General features: G+C 40.6%; 1 protein-coding gene across 1 annotated transcript in view; it reads left to right on the top strand.

Moving 5' to 3' along the window:
* The first annotated feature begins 6,405 nt into the window (after nucleotides 1-6,405).
* TASP1 (taspase 1) overlaps nucleotides 6,406-19,754 on the top strand; it is an 85,535-nt gene continuing 72,186 nt past the window's right edge. Inside the window, 4 exon segments of the mRNA XM_062610827.1 lie at nucleotides 6,406-6,623; nucleotides 8,967-9,184; nucleotides 10,659-10,726; nucleotides 11,960-12,028. Coding sequence (XP_062466811.1) covers nucleotides 9,040-9,184; nucleotides 10,659-10,726; nucleotides 11,960-12,028 — 282 coding nt within the window. The 5' untranslated portion in view covers nucleotides 6,406-6,623; nucleotides 8,967-9,039.

Here is a 19,754-nt window from a genome sequence, read left to right as displayed (position 1 = left end):
TCTCATTTTACATCCTGAAGATCCAACCTTCCCCAAAGACAGAATGATTCTGACAGTTATTCTTAAAGCTTCACAGTGAACTTAAGTATCCTGAACTCTCTTTGTTGCAATTGGGTCAGTCTCACAGAATCCGAAGAGGATATTGTGAAGACTGTCCTACTGAAATTGTATCATACCTTCAGTGCAATAAACCAGCTTTGGTTTGGACTAAATCATTACACATGGAGAGCTGCAGAAAGCAACCGTGCAGGTCAAAACCCATAAAAATAATGAGATGATAAAGCCTGGGCTGAAAACCTAATCCAGGACTTATTTAGTCACCAATTTGACCTGTTCTGCCAAAATATGTACTTTTAAATTGTCATATTTAAATCTGCACCATGCTTTGTGTGGGTGGGAATTGAAATGATCTGTGACTCTGAAAACCACCGTTCTGTGAGTCCTGGCTTCCTGATTTCCCATAGCGGTTGATGGGGAGATGACTATCCTGCTACAAAGGCCAGTATGTACCCACTACACATACAACTCACTTCCCATCTTTAAGGAATAAAGACAAAACCTCACAGGGATTTACTACGAGTGATTATTTTGGCAACAGCTGACAAATGCATATTTGAAGTTTCATTTCTCAAAAGTCCTGTGTCTTATGATTTGGCCTACATCTAGCTACAACTGTGAAAGCTGGCTGAAAGAAGGCTGCAATCACACTGAGTTAGAGTTTTCTGAGATGTGATGGAACGAGTGTTGGAAGTGACCATGTGTGGGAGTACACGGAATGCTGTTTAGACAAGTCCAGGATGCTAGAGTGTTTTCCTCATGTGAAGTGGCTCATTATCTGGAAAAAACATTATTTTACTGGCTGCAAGTCAAAGAAGGGGCCTCTTCATAGGCAGAGGAAACAACATGCTTGGAGAAGACTGCAGGCTTATTTATGCTACCTGCAAAGATCAGCCAGTCTTTCATGGGGATTAACAATGTGGCATCCATGTGGACTGATTCCAACCTTTACAATGCCTTTCATGTGCTATTCTCCTTTTACATGCAGTCATTCAGAGAACAATTCCTGTTCACATTTGTTGATGAAATTCAGCTTTTTCTGTTGACTGTAGAAATGAGTTGCAAAGTTCCTAACCTAAACCGGAATGGGCTGTATTTCTGGGTGCTTGCTTTCTTCCCTCCTGCCCTTCATGGCCACTTCACTGACAGACATTTTGTGCTAAAGTAGTCTTGACTTCACTGGTTACAATTGTCCTCTCATCTGGGTCAAAAGAGATAGGAGAAGGATGTCTGCTCTTCTACTGCCTTTTCTCAGCACCTTTAAGAGGTGCCCAAAACCACTGAAACCTCCCAGGTTCAGCTGTCTGTGTTGCCTGGAATGTCTCCTTTTGTGAAGCAGGGATGAAGCGGTCTTGTAAGGTCAGGATCTCTTTATTCAAAGCAGCTCTCCTGATGCCTTACAAAAAAGGCTAAAGAATTGTTAGAAAGGACATCTAAACTGTGGTGAAAATCCTGCCTTTCTTGTCTTCTGCTGTTAAATTCAATATTCTGTCACTGTATCTGAAGGCCGCAGTTTATCATCTCCAAATTCTAGTCTGCTTTGATGTAGCAGAATTACTTTGCTATAGATTTCTTAATGAAGTTATGTCATCTTACAGACAAAACCCAGTCTCAGATGGGTTGTAACTAGTGGAAGTATCAAACAGTTTCTCCCTTTTCTTAGTACTTTGTCCACATCATTGTAACAATCCAGTATGATAACTGAATGTATACTGTCAGACACATGGGCCTGATTTGAGAAAACTTCATACATGCATACCAGTTTGCTTAGACTTACTCAGAGAAGCTCCAAAATTTCTCGCAAGGAATTTCCTCAGTGGAGGAACTGTAGGACACGTATAGAGCATCCACCCTAACCCTGTTTGATACGAGTCTGAAATGGGAGTTATGAGACAGTAGAGAGAGGTTGGACTTCATCTTGTTTCCCTGAGCTGAGGGAAATTATTTTGCTTGGCATGGTGGTAAACAGCTCACCAACAGTAACAGCAGATGTGAACCCCTTGCATGTGGCTCCTACCCGAGCATTGCTCAGATCTATTTAGCAGAATGCTGCTCAAAATCCTGATCAAAGGAGCAGTTTCCAGCTGTGTTTCATTTAAGTGCTTCTTGTAGGAATGTGCTTGTACCTGCCTGAATATCCATGGGGGTGTGTGTCTCACATTTAAATTCTTCTTATTGAGCACATGGGATCACCCCCCTCAATATTTGGTCAAAAAAAAAACCTAAAGAATCCATTCTCTGAGCTTTTCCTTCAGGAAATGGACGGTATTGGTATTAAAACAATACTTCAAGTTCCAAGAAGTAATTAAGGGGTGGCATGTGTGTCTGCATTCTTACCTCATATTTTAATTAATTAATGGTTTCATTATGGTGCAGCAAGTGAGAGGAAGCCTCGCTGAAGCCTCTCAGCTTAAACAGCCACTTCTATTCAGAATAAATTAAAGCAGCAGATAAGCTCTTTATCAAATTAGGAAGTAAAACCAGTAGAGTCTGCTTCAAGACAGACAAAGTGTAAGACGAAATCTAAGATAATCAACAAGAAATAGAACAAAACCAAAACCAGGCATTAAAACACAGCTGGGAACTTTGTAAAAGGAATAAAGGAAGCCTTTCATTTCAAACCTGTATACCGAGGAATGATTTATGGAATGAGATCACCTTTTTATTGGAGCAGCACCACAAATCTAGAGAAGAGCAAGGACCAGAAAATGGAAAGAAACCCAAGAAATATTTGGACAGTTTGGAAACTGTCACCAGCAGCACAGGACAAGTTAAGTAAAAGCATCAAAAAAAACCAAGTGACAACAGACATTTGGATTTGAAATACTGCTCTGGAGAATAGGGTAGGACCAAACATTGCCCATGTTTTTAGCTTCCCCCCCCTAAAGAAAGCAGGGCCCTGTGATTGCACTGTCCATCCATCAGTCTGTCAGCCTACCTTCATAATTTGAACCTGCTGGCCAACTTCAAGGAGATCTGACAGAAAGGTCAAGTCAAAATATGCGTAGCTCAGTCAGCCACATGTGCTGCCTCCTTCTTAGCCAACACACAGGAGAAGTGAACAGAGAGGGAAAATGGGGGGCAGACAAGGTGGATGGCAGACCTTATGGAGGATGTAAGAGATGAATGCACATGGTCAAATCAAAGCTGCTTTGGTCGTGGTCAGTGCTGTGTGTCAAAGAAAGGATGCAGTCAGAAGGCAAGTGTGTTACACCTTTCCCTTCCCCCCAGATCACATTGTCCTACCTCAAATGTACTATGCAAGGCAAAAAAAGCACTTTGTGGAACCTTCTTGGTTCACGTTATCATCGCTGTGAAGCATAATAAGGACTTTGGGAAAAAATCATTTGGCAACAGAGCAACTCACAACCTGGATTTGGACCTCTGTGAAAGGAGGCCAAAGATTTTCTAAGGGTCTGAGGACTTCACGTTATTTCCTTGTAGTTTTATCCAACAGAAGAGGAAGCACCTGGTAATGTGGAAGACCAGAGCTGATCCCTGTAAGCCACGTAGTTTTGTGTGCCAAGAACATGTGCTGAAAAAAGAGACTTGCATTTGTTCTTGACATTTTTTGCGTCATTAAAAAAATTTAAGGCTGGTCTTTGGAAACAGAAACATCAATAATAAAAAAAATTAATGGAAGCACATTGTTATTTATTGGGGGAAAAGCCATAAAAGGGGTTTCTGTGATTGTAAGACAAGACAGGACAGGAAGGAGCCTCCTCAATGCCTAAGATCCGCTGTAGGAAGGTCAGGATACAGTGGAGGTGGAATAAAATCTGGGGGTAAAAAGGTTAGTTTCCAGATTTCTTTTTTTTTGGTTCTTAACAATTCAGTGCTCAATTTTTTGTTAATGTTTAATATGCAATACAACTTGTGTACAACATGGTGGCCACAGGCTAAAGCACATTCACTATAAAAGGAAGACCAAATTATGTTTGTCTTACATGATAAAAAGTGTAATCTATTACTTTATTTATTTGCTTGGAAATGTATTTTGGCCACCAAGTGAAATGGGTGTCAGAGGAAGTACTGCAGAAACTTGCTGTGTAAAACTTCCCTTTAAAGATGTAGCTGCAGTTTGGCTGAAGTGGGTGATTTCCTGACAGCACATCTGCAGAGAATGAATGATCCTATCCATTGTGGCAGGAACCACTGCAAAAGCTGCATGCTGTGCTAGGGTAGAGAGAAAGAAAAATGAGGAGGAGTTGAAATCTTTCATAGATCTTTTAAATAAATACGTATTAGTATATCTATTATGTATCTTTTATATAAATATATCCTTTATAGAAAATGTTTCCTATCACTTCTCACATTGGAGCCTGAGCAAAAGGGAAACCTCTTGAGTGAATCCTCCAAAGGAGCAGCCCGGCCTTGATCTTATGCAAATTTTACAGTTTCAACTTGAAAAAGCTGGCCTTTGCAAATGAAAATTTGAGGTACATTTATCTTTATATCTAAATATATTACCTAAATATGAATACATTTATCTTAGCGTCAGTGTAGCGTACTCTACAACACAGGCAAGTCCCCATCCCTAGCAGTGTTCAAGGCCAGGTTGGACGGGGTTTGGAGCAATCTGCTCTAGTGGAAGGTGTCCCTGCCCGTGGCAGGGAACTGGATGAGCTTTTAGGTCCCTTCCAACCAAACCCATTTTATTCTATAATAAAGACATCTAGTCTTGTTTCATTGCCCTCCACAGAAGAGGAGCAGGGCCTTTAAGTGCACAGGCACTTTGGGAACTGTAGAGAATGGGATGACTGGGGCAATGAACCAGTACACAGCTGGATCTCAAGACTGATGGTAATGTTCATCTGAGAGGGTATCGAGGAAATAGGATTTAGAGATAGCCACCCTTGCTCCTGGGTGACATTATATAAGGAGGAAATTCTTTCCTGTTAGGGTGGTGAGGCACTGGAATGGGTTGCCCAGGGAGGTTGTGAATGCTCCATCCCTGGCAGTGTTCAAGACCAGGTTGGACGAGGCCTTGGGTGATATGGTTTAGTGTGAGGTGTCCCTGCCCACGGTAGGGGGGTTGGAACTTGATGATCTTAAGGTCCTTTCCAACCCTGACTATTCTATGATCTCCTTTACAGCAAAGCAGGCAGAAATTAATTGGGACCAAGTATTCCTGTAACAATACACGAGACTCAAGTGCCAACTGAAGCAGAAGGATGTAAAATACCCAGCTGTAGTGAGAATTCTCTGACACGACTAAAAACGTATTCACTTGTATCAGTGTATTGTGTTTTGCTGTGGGCAGATGTCACAACTCATGTCTGCCGGGAGTGAGGCAATGAAACACGAGGCCACTGCCGAAATCCTCATCCAGAACACATCTCAGACTCGGTCTTCATGAGGAGCGGTGGAAGGAGCCGTTTGCGAGGAAGGGCAGGGAGACAGGCGGCGTGAAGGCCCAGCCACCGGGGAGCGGGTCGGCGGTCCAGAGCCGTGCCCGTTTCCCACCTTGCTCCCCGTAGCCCCGGGTAAGCCCCGGCTCGCCCCTCGAAGCGCCTTCATCGCCGCCTTCCCCTCGGGGAGAACTTGGACGCTGCCTCCCCACCCCTCGGGGAACCCGAAGGAGCCGCCGGGGCCTGGCCCCCACGAACGCTGAAGGAACCGACAGCTCTGCCCGCCCACCCTGAGGTAAACGGCGGCGCCCTAACGGTGCTGAGACCCGCCCCCGCCGCGATTGGTGTTTCCCGCAGCAGCTGGAGCACCACTCGCCTACCGGAACGCCAATCAGCGTGACGCCATTTCCGTTCGCTTGGCCCGTCTCACCCAATCGGAGCGAGGCGGTGGGCGGGACGCCTCATCCTCACCGAGGCAACAGGCGAGCGGGCGGTTCCGGGTGTGCGCGGGGCTGGCGGCGGCGGCGGAGGGTGAGTGCTTCGCGCCTGGTTCCGCCCTGCCCCGCCTTACCGCGCCGGTCCCGCCTCTCTCCGGCCCGTCCTCCCCCACCTCCCCGCACCCGCGTATCGCTCCTCCGCCGCTCCCGGGGCTCCGCGAGCGCATGAGGGGCGTAACGGCCGCGCCGCGAGGCGGCCGCGCGGGCTCCCCTGGTGACGTCACCCCCGCCGCTGCTGCCCCACCTCCCGGGGGGCTGATGCGCGGGGTGGGGGGGGTGTCCCCCTTGGCGGTTGCCATGGGGACACGGGGCTGGCGGGGCCCCGGGCGGTGGTAACGGGGCGTGGGGGGGGGGGGGGGGGGGGGGACACCGGGCCTCGACCCCTCTGCTTCCTTCTCTCCAGGCCCGGCTTGGCCCAGGGGGTTTGCGGGGGGTTGGCAGCGGCCGCGGTAGGTTCCGCAGGGGGGTGTTTTCCAAATAAAAGTTTCTTTTCCGGTTCGTTCTGTGCCTGCTGGTTGTCCGGTTCCTCGCCACCGTCGCGGTTGCTGTTGTTGCATCCCGGTTATCGAAGCGTTCCCCGGCTGCTCGGTCGTGGGGTCAAGCGCTTCTCTCTCGCCCTGTTGCTCTTCGTTCTACCGCTCTCAGGCTTCCTACTGTAAACCCTAAAACCTCTTAGGAGAAGTTCTGCCACATTCCCAGTATTGAGATGGAGACACTGGTGTGTACATCTCTCTCTTCAGCCCTCCGCTGAGTTTGTAAGTGTTTGCTCTGTACAGATGTTCTCTGTGCAGTGAGCGTTAGGTAGAGCTTTAAATCCGGGGGGAATGGCGGATTAGCTGTAGTGCTTGTGGCAAGCACGCTGTGAAAGCAAAAGCAACTCTTTCTACATTAGGTGTGACACATCTGCTTTCGTTTTTTTGTGGGCCTGTGTAGGGCTCAGAGTTAATTTTCAGTGCAGTTTGAAATCATTTTGGTTTATGATTTGGTTCATGACTTTTTCTTATGTTTTATGATTCACAAGGGCACGTAGTGATATGATAAAGGGGAACACCTTAGAGTAAAAGAGAATGGATTTAGAGTAAATATTAGTAAGAAATTCTTCACTATTGAGGGTGCTGAGGCACTGACACAGGCTGCCTGGAGAAGCTGTGGCTGCCCCATCCCTGGCAGTGGTCAAGGCCAGGTTGGACACAGGGGCTTGGAGCAACCTGGTCTAGTGGAAGGTGTCCCTGCCCATGGCAGGGAGTTGGAACTGATGAGGTTTAAGGTCCCTTCCAGCCCAAACCATTCTGCATTCGTCAGGAATCAAAGCAGAGTGTATTCCGCCAGTATTCCTGTGGCTGCACAGATATAGAGCAGTGAACTGTGTAAAATGGAGGTAGGAGATCAGGAGTGATGAATGTATGACAGCCAGGAAGGAGAACAGCTGAATTCTAGAAGAAGATACAAAGGGACAGATTGGGTCCAGCAGGTTTGTGAATGAAATTTGAAAGGACTTGAAGAATGGTTTGAGATAGAAGGGGTTTGACAAAATTGAGTTGATGTGGAGTAAATGTTACAAAATTATTGAGGTGGGTTTGACTGGTTTGGTAAAAATAAACATATATACTCGGACCCAAGTGTATGCAAAGGCCTAATTATGGTTTTCAGTCTGGAGTTATGTTATTATTTAGTCTTTATGTCATCTGTATTTTTATTTTCAAAACTGATTTAACTATCATCATTATTACTTTCCCTACCACCACACTATTTCTTCCATTTCTGCAAGAATATAGGTTCCTCACTTTTTCCTCTGTCCATTTACTTATGGCTTTGTTGTGCCCTCATTGCTCTAATGATATCCTGCGTGGTGTAATACGATGTAGCAAAGTGGAGTCTGTACAAAACTGACTCTGTTTCAGCTTATTGCCTGTACTACTGGCTGCTGGAACTTTCTTCATTTTTATTAGCAAAAAGGAAATAAATGCAGCGATCAGGACTTAAATTTTAGCTCTGAAGTTTATACAGGAAACCATTACCATTGGATGTAGTCCATAAGTGCTTTTTCTGTCTGTAGAGTCTACATGTTGTAGTGGTATCATTTTGTATCAATATACACAGTTATAATTGCAATAATAAGTTCATATTTAATTTTGAAATATTAGTTTTTAAATATATGAAGATACCTATGTATGTTTAGTACCTAAGAAAAAAATGAAAGAAATAACTTCCTAGAAAGCTGTGCTAGTTTTCATTATTGAAAGGATGGTTGTGGTAAACCAGGAGGTTTGTTCTGTGCCAATACTGAATCTTGCTAAACATAATTTGCATTGTTTTGGTTGTTTGAATGGAGTGGTATTTAGTTACTGGAGTAAGCCATATAGTGTTTGCAAAATCTGTGGTTTAAGTCCCATTATTAAACATCTCTTTTTTTCATTTGTATTACTTTCTGTTCTTCTTAGGTTACAAATAGACCCTTTCGAGGTGGTAGGAGTGATAGGCATCATATTGGAATATCTCAAAATGTTATAAAGGGTTTTTCCATGCATGTATTAACACTACATGCTTTTTCATTTCCTGGATTAATTCAGCATGTAGAATGTCTCTCTCAGCTTTGCCAGCATTGTTATAAGTGTCGCTTAGGACTTTACAGGCAAGCAAGGAATGACACTTTTAAGAAGTGAAGATTGTGGCTATGGAGCATCATCACATTAAAAGCTAGTTAAGCATGAAGAATAGAGAAATAAGTTGTACTGATGAATAAAAGGAGACCATGGAAAGCAGCCTTCTCTCAGCCATGGGCAAGCCTTTTATCAACAATTCCCTCCAATGTCTAGGAGGATTATTAGATTCAAGGTAAGTCATAAAAAAAGGCTGTTTTCAACTTGCACCATGGACTTTGGTTACTCTACATCTCATTAATACTGTCAGCTAGGGAAGAGGCAGAATTTACAAGCCCTTCTTTCAAGAGGCATAATCTTCTTGTTTCAAACCTCTCTTCCAAAAGTGCTTTCTGAAGTTACTTGTATGAAATTAGTCTCTTGAAATCAGTATCTAACATATGCATGTGGTTTGGTTTTAGGATGATTCCTCTCCAGAGTTTATTTCTGAATGGAAGGGTGCTCTTTTCCAGTAGAAGATGGTGATCCTAATGTATGATCATGGAGAAGGGGTTAAGTTCAGTAGAAGTATTACCTTCCGAATCGTCTCAGGTTACAGCTGTAAAAGTGATGGTCAAAGAGCCCGAAGCAAAGCAAACCCAAACAGGGAAACGAGTGGGATTTGTGCTTGTCCATGCAGGTAAGATGCAGAAGCATAACAGCTGGAATAGAAATAGTGCTAAATATCAAAATCTTATATGGATTTTGGACTGCTAGTATGTTAGTGAAATGACATTAACTTTGGGTGTAAATCTGGGAGCGGACACCTTGATTGGAAGTTGCATTGGCTGGAGGATGTTGGAAACTGCTAATAAAAATGTAAGTTTTGGGATGATCTGGATGTTATTTTGTTTTTCTCCTTGACAAAGAAACCCCCTAAGTTTAAATGGTTATAAAATGTCAAATTCTGCAGTTATCTGCTAAGCTTGGGAGACCTACAAAATGTGAGAGGTCTTTCAGTCTATTTATTTATCCTGCAGAAGGGTAGATGAAACATAGCTGTTTCACTACTGACAGTTTCTTCTCTAGTTGACTGTAAGGACAGTCTAGTCAAGTCTTCCTGAAAGCTCTTTAGGCTGTTCTAGAACCTCACGGTTTTTTACCCTTTTGAAAGCTTTCCTCCAACTTTTGACTTTTTTATCTTGTCCATATTTTAGTGAATTACTATATATACTTTCCACATGTAATGAAAAGATCATCTACTCAGATGTGATAGACAAATAATGTGTTATGTGTGTCTTATTCGTTAATTCTTTTCTAGTAGGTTCTTTGTGAAGTACTATTAATCTTTAAAATATAGAATCGTAGGATGGTTTGTGTTGGAAAGGACCTCAAGATCTTAAGATCATCTAGTTCCAACCCCCTGACATGGGCAGGGACTTCTTACCCCCTAGACCGTGTCACCCAAGGCTCTGTCCAACCTGGCCTTGAACACTACCATGGATACAGCATTTACTACTTCTTTGGGCAGCCTGTTCCAGTGCCTCACCACCCTCACAGTAAAGAACTTCTTTCTTATATCTAACCTGAAGTTCCCCTTTTTATGTTTAAACCCATCACCCTTTGTCCTGTTACTACAGACCCTGATGAAGAGTCCCTCTCCAGCATCCTTGTAGGCCCCCAAGAACAAGAAAAACTGGAATCTGTCGGACAGTGCTTTTAGAATCACAGGGTATAATAGGGTTGGAAAGGACCTTAAGATCATCTAGTTCCAACCCTCCTGCCATGGGCAGGGACACCTTGCACTAAACCATGTCACCCAAGACTCCATCCAACCTGGCCTTGAACACTGCCAGGGATGGAGCATTCACAACTTCCTTTGGCAACCCATTCCGGTGTCTCACCACCCTTACAGTAAAGAACTTCATAAGAGATTGTATGATGCTGAGTTTTATACCTGCATGCTTCTGCATATATGCTCTGTATCCTGTATTTTATTGAGTGTATTTGAATCAATGTTGGTGTGCGTGTAATTGTCAGTCATTGATACAAAAAGGAAATGCCAGTGTAATCTGGAATCAGGAAGGCTGTATCTGCATGTATCTTAAATCTTTATGTGAATTATAGGCTTTTGATAGGTAGCGTAAACTCTTTTCCTTTTGCCTTTATTGTAGGTGCAGGTTATCATTCCGAATCCAAAGCTAGAGAATACAAGCATGTGTGCAAAAGAGCGTGTCAGAAGGTATGTCTTACCACCTCTACAGCCCTTTAGTGGGTATACAAGAAAGGTATTTGCTAGCACTCTCCCTTCAGTGTGAATGGGCATGTTTGGGTTTAGCTACGCACGGTGTATGCATTTCTAGAGGCCTTAACGTGATACCAGGTCAATAGAGTGCATGGCCGCGAGGTGCAGCAACATTCTTATCAGTGATGCATATATAGCAGACACCAAAGGAACAGTGGGGGAGCAGGAGAGGTAACAGTGGTACCTGCATGGAATGTTCCTACAGCTTCATGCACCGTTCCTGAGGCTGTAGGATTTCTTGAGCTAAATGTGGTATCTGGATTTTTCTTTTATCTATGTCCACTCTCTTTGGAATGTACTTAATCTCTAGCATCCAGATTGCTCTGTGAATGCAAAGATTTCTAGAATTCATTTCTTCTTGATAGCTCTTAACTTCTTAATAGGAGGGGAGGTAGAAACAGGAAAAACAAAAAAATCTAATCCCTGGAAAGGGAGTAATGGCAAGACTTGAATTTCCATCAAAATTAATGTTTTGTATCTCCCCTAAGAATTTGGCTTTGGAACTGGCAAGTCCTGTCTGCTGTGTCTTGAACGAGAAGCTGGAAGACCTGCCTCCAAAATTTCTGTTGCCTTTTGCTTTCTCCAGGGAGAAGAAGCTAGGGAGGTTGGCAGGCTTTTTAGAAGAGTCTCAGAGTTGGCCTCTGATAATTATCACTTCATCTTGCAGTTCTGTTGCTCAATCCTAATACCTATCTGATTTTGTAATGAAAAGCCTCAAAAATCATCCAAACTTAACACTATCTTCATTAAAATTATGTATTAGCCCTGGTAATACCCATTTTCCAGCTAATTATCTGTGAAAAAAAGGTTGTTTGCTGTTGTATTTAAGTCTAATTTGAGATTTGATTTGGTTCCTTAAGCTTGGTATCCAACATAAATAATTCGTCTGAAGAACAAACAGTTGCATTTTGTCCTGCAACTGAAGCTGCAGACACAGTTGTTTCCTGGGGTTCCCTGAGAGAGCTTGAATGTAAAGTTTTAGTCCAATATGGATCTAAAAAATAGTATTAGGCTCTAAAAGTTCATTTTTGTGTGTGTATATAATTTGAAGGTCTTACATTTCAAACTAATTGGTGAAGATTTTGTTTTGTACAGGGCTAAGAAAATATAGGGCTTAGTCACATAATATTAGAAATTCCTAATCATCAACTAATACTTCTGTTTTTACAGGCAATTGAAAAGCTACAGGCTGGTGCTCTTGCAACAGATGCAGTGACTGCAGCACTTATAGAATTAGAGGTATGAATTTCTGACTAGGAGTAAATATGTCTCTTCAGTTGCAAGATTTTTCTGTAGGAAGGTATTAATTCGAGTGGGAAGTCTACTGAGATTTCCCGTTTTGTGCTACACTAATTTTATCTTTTGTTTTTCCACTGTATTTTGGAGTAAATGTATTTAAAGACTTTAAAAAATGCAAACTGAATAGAAGTTGTCTAGTTGGTGCCATTTGGCTGTCATCTTAGGGATGCCTTGTCAGATTGTCTTTAACCTTCAAGAATAAATAGTTATTAAGGACTTACTGAACGCTTTGTGGGGAACTTTATTTCTGAATTACCAAGCTCAGGCAGACTGTACTGGCTCTGCTTCTTAGATAGGAAAGAAAATCATGTTACTGGTCATATATATTGACTAGAAATTAAAAGTCCTTATTCTTTTTGTTTGCATTAATATCTCACACGGAGATATGTTGTCATATCTTGGAATTAATGATGCAAGGAATTTAGATGTAGTTAGTCTTTAGCAGTTCTATTAACCCTCATGTTGTAATTAATGTGAGGTAACTGTTTCTGAGGATGCTTTCTTGGGTTGTGTTCTTCATAAGTCATTCAGTTCTTCAGGACAATTCTACAAAGGCTATTGTAGAAATGTAAGGCTGCTTGTCTCTCTATGCAATTGAAGGACTCCGTGAAAATCAAGTAGGAGTTTTAAGTTCTCATTTATACCACAACATACTTTTGCTATGAGCTTAAATTAGTACAATTCCAAAGGCATTTTTCCTTCCATTTTTACTTTCTGTCTGTGTGATCTCTGATAGGATTAGAGACTAGAAGCGGGCTGGTCAGAGAAATGTGACTTCAGTGTAATATAATGTTTTGGTTTTTTTTTTCTGATTTTTATGATAAAATATGTGTACAAGGATAAGTACTGCTTTTATTTCAAAATGGTACTTGTTAATTAAGATAAAGTCTTGATAATCACAAAGAGATGGGCAGCTGTTTATGAGCTTTCTGGAAACCTCTTTTTGGAGAGGTGAAGTTTTTTATAGCATCTAACTTTAGTAAAGGGTCCCTATGAAATAACGTAGAAGAGAGTAAAACTGCAAGAATTTTTGAAATATATATGAGGCAGTTTTGTTATTGTCCCAGGTCCACTAATCTCTCATGGCAGTAATGATTGAAACAGGTATTCCTCTTCTCCTATAAGGAGTAATTGCTTTTTCTTCTCCAGCTTCATTAGGAAAGGTAGAAGGCAATCTAAGTGTTGTGCTGGGTTTGAAATTTATGGTAGTATTCTAAGAGGATTAGCAGTGGATTTGCTTACGCATATGTTGGGACAGTGTGAATTAGCATACTTGATAGGGTCAGCATAAGGCAGGCAGTATGTACTTTAATGTGTGTTAGACATGCTGACTGGGAGCCAAGACTTCAGTCATACTTTCAACTTGGCGAGCTTCTTGGATTTAAACAGTAGTTTTGGTCTCCACTGAGCTGTTCGAATATGCTTTCATGTGTTATCTTAAACATCAGAATACAGCTAGGTGAAAACACACAATCTCTCTCTAATGGAATTATTTATAATGCACTTCCATAAGCTAACTGAGTCTGCTGCTACTTCACAAGATTGTTTTGTGTTCAGTTCCCTCCTCAGTTGGGCAAAAAAAAAAAGATCTGCTTTGTGTTGGGATTTTTTTTACTGAGCTACACAGAAGAAAACATGCTTTAAGAAGCTGAAATTAACAGTTATGTATCTCTTTGGAGCTGCATCTGGGGTAAATATTTTGTCTGTTTCTGTTGTCCCCAAGAGATTTTTCTTTAGTAGATGTAAATTCTCTTAAGTAGCTTCTGTGTAAGAAGTAACGTCTTCAAGATGAAATTAAAACCTTTTTTCATAGAATCATAGAATAGTTAGGGTTGGAAAGGACCTTAAGATCATCTAGTTCCAACCCCCCTGCCACACTAAACCATGCCACCCAAGGCTTCGTCCAACCTGGCCTTGAACACCGCCAGGGATGGAGCATTTACAACCTCCCTGGGCAACCCATTCCAGTGCCTCAATTTATGAAATTTATTTCAATTTATGAAATTTCTCTAGTCAGAAACCTTTTTTTTCCTTGTCTGTCATGCTACTATTGTGATGAGATGTACCATCATTACACTTTCTGGTTTAATAATTGTCTTGGATAGTGTTTTTGTGTGTTCTGTTGCACAAAACCTACTTTTTCCCCCCACTTTTCCCTGTTTTTTTCAGATTAAATATCAATTTATTTAGGTTGTACTGCTGCCATTAATGTATTTACTGGTTTTTGTTTATTCATGAAGTGATTTATAAAACCTCTTAATTGTGATTTGTTCTCTGTTATTGGGATAAAGAATTTTGGTTTGGGATTTGGGCTTCCTTTAAATTAAGGTACGTAGCTATGCAGTTACATTGAGAAAAATCAAAGGTACATTTAAAATGGAAAATGGTGTGGATTGCAATGGCATTTTTTGGATCTGGTATGAGAAATTCCAAAATCTGAATTCAGATTTCAAGATGTTGAAAGGTTTGTATCTACTCATACCTCATTCTGCACACCACCTCCAGGCATTTCTGGAGCTGCATCTTCTGTTTTAATTCTGCTGTTTTTCCTATTGCTCTATGGAAAACAGAAACTGTATGTGGCAAGTCAACGAAGCAAACAGAATAGTTTTTCTCATCAATTACAATATTTAATTGGTAAAACTGTGAGTTTGTATGATGTCTGTCTCTCTAATGAGCTGACACTCGCTTCTGTTTATGCAGGAAAAAACATGACTTTGTTTTTTCAAAGTACTTCAGTAATTTAAGTCGGAAAATATATAGTGAAAATCTGTATGAAGACGATGTCTGCACATGTCACTAATACAGATTAAGATACAAAACAACAAAAGGTTGTAACGTGATAACAAATTCCATTGTGGAGCACTGTATGTAATTACTTGATATTTTGGTTGCTGTAGGGCACATTACAGTGAGTTTATCTCAAATATTTAATCACCTTTACAGTTCTGTAGAAGTTTCAATGCTCTGTTCCAAAAATCTGTAGCCTTTGCACAGCACAAGTATTTTTTCATGAAAGTGTCACAAAAGATTAATTTTATTCCTCAGTTCCACTCAATTACACAACTCCCATTACATGGTATTTCAGCTAATCCAAGAGGCATCACTTCAAAGACTTGTTGAGGCGCAAGACTTGCTCTTGATCTTTTATGAGCAAGCTGACAGTTTGCTTGTGGTATGCTGTCTGTTTTTTTGTTTTATTTGTGCAGGCTCTAAATGGAGAAAGACCGGCCTTTCTTTGTTGGGGTATGTGAATCTCGTCTTCTGTGATTAAAATAATAATTACTAGAGAAAAGGTAGATTCCTTCTGTGAAGTAACAAGAGCAGCTGACCCAGAATACTGTTAAAATAACTGTGCTGGTCTCCATAAGCGTCAGCTGTATTTGACAAGTTGATTAAAGGCAGTTATGTTTGCAGTTTGTGAACTCTTGTCATTGCAGAGAAACAAATGAACATGTTACCTCTTTCAGCTTTTGTTAATAAACTGTTTCTGGACAAGGTGCTTCATAAGACTCATCATTTACAAAGACAGTATTGAAGTAACATTTCTTTAGCAAAATTTTGCACTGAAATAACTTACTATTTATTTTCCTTATTTTTGTTTATTTATTAAATTTGTAGTAATTAAGATTTTTGAGTATACAATGTCAGACCCAAGGACTCGTCTTCCAAGATGAAAGCACAATGCCAGCGGCCTTGTTGTATTAAGGCAGTCACCGTAGATAAACTTTTAATGGGTAATAAACTGGAAATTGTTAATTGTAGTTAAAAACAATACAATGATGTTTTGCAGCAGAATGGCTAACAGTAATCTATGACTAAAGTGTTCTTCGAAAACATTTTAGCTGGTGTCATTGAAAGGGACATGACATCCTTATAGATTAGTACTTCTTGTCACTAAATTTCCTCCAAAAATAAATTTTAAAATCAGAATGTGTAAAAAGAAATGCCTGTAGACTTGAACCCCTTCTAAAGTTGCAAATAAACCATGGCCAAAACTGTATCAAAGATGGATGGAATGTTCTTTAGCACATGTTGAAAATAGAGCTCTGTTATCTATTTGCCTAGATGTAATTCAGGAGTATTAGTGTAATAGTGTTGAGTAACTTCTTCAAGCATTCCAACTTTGACCACAGCTAGAAACTTCAGCATGGCTGTGTTTGCTGCTGGAAGATTTATAAATACATCTGGAAGTAAAAAGGATTCTAAAAAATAAGAATGATACCCTTGGTAGCTTGGGAGTTTTTTACAAGATAGGTGACTTGGGAAAATGAAACTTGTTTCACATCTTAAAGCTTTGTATTATCTCCTTTGCTGCAGGTTTACATTGTAAGTTAGAGATACTTCAGTGGTGGAGTAGTTGCCAGGTAGTCTGGAATTTTTCACCTAATTAAAAGCTTATGTTTTGTTAAAATGCTTTGAAAGCCTTTTGTTTGTCTTTTCCCTCTTCTTTTTAACTTTTCTATGGTGACAGGGCTTGCTGTTAACATGCAAAGCTCATGCTTGATTTGCTTGTCTTTCTTTTCAGTCGCCTTAGTAATATCAGACCGATCTCTGCTTGGGTTCCTTATGTCTTCAGAAACACATAAATGTATATTCCTGAAGATACCTTTTTATTATAATAGAATGATAGAATAAACCTTTTTCTTCCTTTCCCTTCTTCCTTCTTATTGGATACATGCTTTGATTGGGTTCTTCCCCATCCCATGGTAGTCATATAGTTCTTGCAGTACTGCATTTTTCTATCTGAGTCTATGAAGGGACTGCTTCAGTTAACTCTGTTTTCTTCCCCCATTGAAAACAGGCACACTTCTGTTTTAATAATACTTCTGCATTCATGTCAAAATACACTTTCATTGTCGTAAGCTGTATTCCTCCATTTATATATCAGAAGCTTGAAATCTTTTGGTCAGGCTTTACAGAGATTCATATTTTCAAAAAGGGATGTATTTGTGTGGTGTATTTCATGTCTTTGCCTGTTCACAGAAGAAGGTGTGAATTTCTGTTTCCTTGTTTTATAATGGTTTTCCCCTGTCTGATTTCAAAGCCTTTATATGTCTCAGAGACACTCGGGTAGGTATTGAAATTTCCATGTGTTTGCCCTATCTAAAGCTGTTACCAGATCACTTTTCAGATCTGTAAAGATAGAGTAGACCATCTTCTTGGCAATTCTGAGACCGTCTTCGTAATTGCCCTCTGGTTGTAAAGCTCCACAGAAATTTTGAACAGATGCTTAGAATTGGGTCTTTATTTCTTTTACTGGAGAATTTGCTCATGTTGTGACTGATTGTACTGGTCAGATTCCTCCCGAGTCCTAAAATGAAAGAGTTAAGCCACCAAAGAGGCATCTACAGATTTGTTGATGTAGAGTTATTATTTATGCAACATTGTGTGGTATTCTGATAAGTATTCCATAGTCATTCTCTTTGTCTTGAGATCATCTGAATAAGTTGTCCCTTGGTCCATCCTTGATGTTGTGGCAGTGAAGGTGAACATATCTAGAAAGCATTGAACATATCTAGATTTTTAGAAATAAAGTGAACCAGTGACACTCTAGCCTGTATTTTTTCCCAACCCTCTTTCCTTCTTTTGATTATTATGAGAGGATAGAGAGCTTTGTGTCTTGGCTGCAGAAGGGCTCTGGACACTGTTACTAGGACTTCTGTTCTGATGGGTCCTTCTCACTCCGTTTATTTGGCCATGGCATCTGCTCTTAAGGTAACAGCTGTGTTTGCTTTGTGGCAGTGACAAATCTGTACAGCATAAAATTCTTCCTCTTTGCTAATGCTTTTGAGTATAATGTACTGAGTGAATGTTTTTGGAACAGAACATTAGAAATCTGTCTCCAGGCTTGCAGGTCTATGCTCTCTTAATTACCCATGGGCAAGGAACTTGGACAGCACTAGGAGTAAGTGTTGTTCATCATAACACGTGCCTATTTTTCCTTCATCCTCCAAGTACCTTTCACTGTTTGTGTACAGATTCCTTTCTTCACTTCCCTGCTCCTTTTGTTGTAAACTTCACTGATTATTTTTCTTCATACTCGTAGAGCCTGGGGAGCAATGAAGTCGGTTCAGCCAGCAGCTGCTTTGCAGTTGTCCACCTTTTCAAGGCCATCATCTTGGTAGCCTTTTTTAATCATATCCCACCCCAGTCCGTGAAAGTTATTCCCTGTGTGCTAAACTGCAAATATTTCGTTATCCTAAAATCTTTTCAAATTTACTTATTTGCTGTGAGGGATAGCTATCAAAATGAACACCACTGCGAATATACACCGTGAGTTTGAAAACCCGTTGTGGTGTGGGATAAAATAGGATCGATAAATCGGGATAAAATCTTGTATTGTTTCTTGGATGCAGAAGGAAAAAGCAGGTAATGAGTAGTACAAAATGAACATGGAGAGATTACAGTCTGTTTCATGATTATGTATTAATCATGTATTATATATTCATGATTCTCCAAGAAGATAGTGTTTTGATGACTCAGACACTAAGAACACTTCAAATATCTTTGTAAATTAGAATCAACATCTTGCAAACCAGGTTTTGTATTTATGTTAATTTGAAAGTTAACTAAAGCTAACTGATGCACATCAAATTTTTCTTTGTGTGCTCTTTTGTTTCCTTGTATTCATTACACATTACATTTAAGACAGAACTTTGAGCTGTTTCCAGTAAGTTGTTTCCTGATTCAGCTTTTATTGCATATACTGTAAAAGCATGGCCATCTAATTTCATTGACATATTTGCATGTGGTCTAGACAATCACTTTTCTTAGTTGCATCAGTAAAATAGGAAATAAGCAAAGATGCATCAGTAACATCATAGGTTATTTTATGTAATAAAAACAGATACAAAACTCTGAAAGCAGCCTCTCTGAAATTTTAATATTTGTCTGGTCTGGGCTGTTACCTTTCTTATTTGTTTTGTTCTTTCACCTAGGAAGCGGATTATATTGAGTTGGCAGTGAGACACCTTAACTGGTGCTGCTTAGACAGTCTGTGGATTTAAAATCATGGGGATGCACTGATGAAATGGGAAGGGCAGAAATGAGTGGTTTTAATTGTAGCATGCGAAGCTTCTTGTTTGAGAACCTTGATTTTGCAAAGAGGTACAAGAAGGTGCTAACACAAGAGGAGTTAGGTTTATAACTAGTCTATTAGATGTTGTTCCATATTTGCTGTGGAATACTTTTTGGTTTTTATTCAAGAAGCTTCTAGACCACAGTAATGACTGTCCTGATGCTAGTGATCACAGAGATCTTACAAAGTGAATTGTTTTGATTTCTTGAATGTCTTGATTTCTGCCTACCAGCTGCAGTCTTAGGCTTAGAATGTTAAGGAAAGGTACAGCTCTGTTTGGCTGCTATGTCACAGTTTCAGTGAGTTTCAGTGGTAGGCTGTGTTCTGTGCGGTGGTTATTAGATACTACTTAACTGTTACTCGGTGGGTTAGGGACCAAAGGAAGTGCATATTTTGAAGGATGGAAGAAGAGATTTTCACTTGTGTTGTTAGGCTTCTGCTTGCATATAAATGGTGATCTTAAATTGTTGAGTGATTGTTTTTTTTGTATTAGCACATGAGGTACATCACACCTTGTAGAGGGTGTAAGGTCTCTATTACCGTAATTTGAGATATCCTGTTCACACTGCTGTTTTTGTCGCGGGA

Source organism: Pezoporus occidentalis, unplaced genomic scaffold (assembly GCF_034315485.1).
Source record: "Pezoporus occidentalis ecotype Australia unplaced genomic scaffold, CSIRO_AGI_Poc_V1 ctg10, whole genome shotgun sequence".
NCBI classification, from domain to species: domain Eukaryota; kingdom Metazoa; phylum Chordata; class Aves; order Psittaciformes; family Psittacidae; genus Pezoporus; species Pezoporus occidentalis.
Note: the sequence above shows the minus strand (reverse complement) of the source record. Positions and strands in the feature narration are given on the sequence as shown.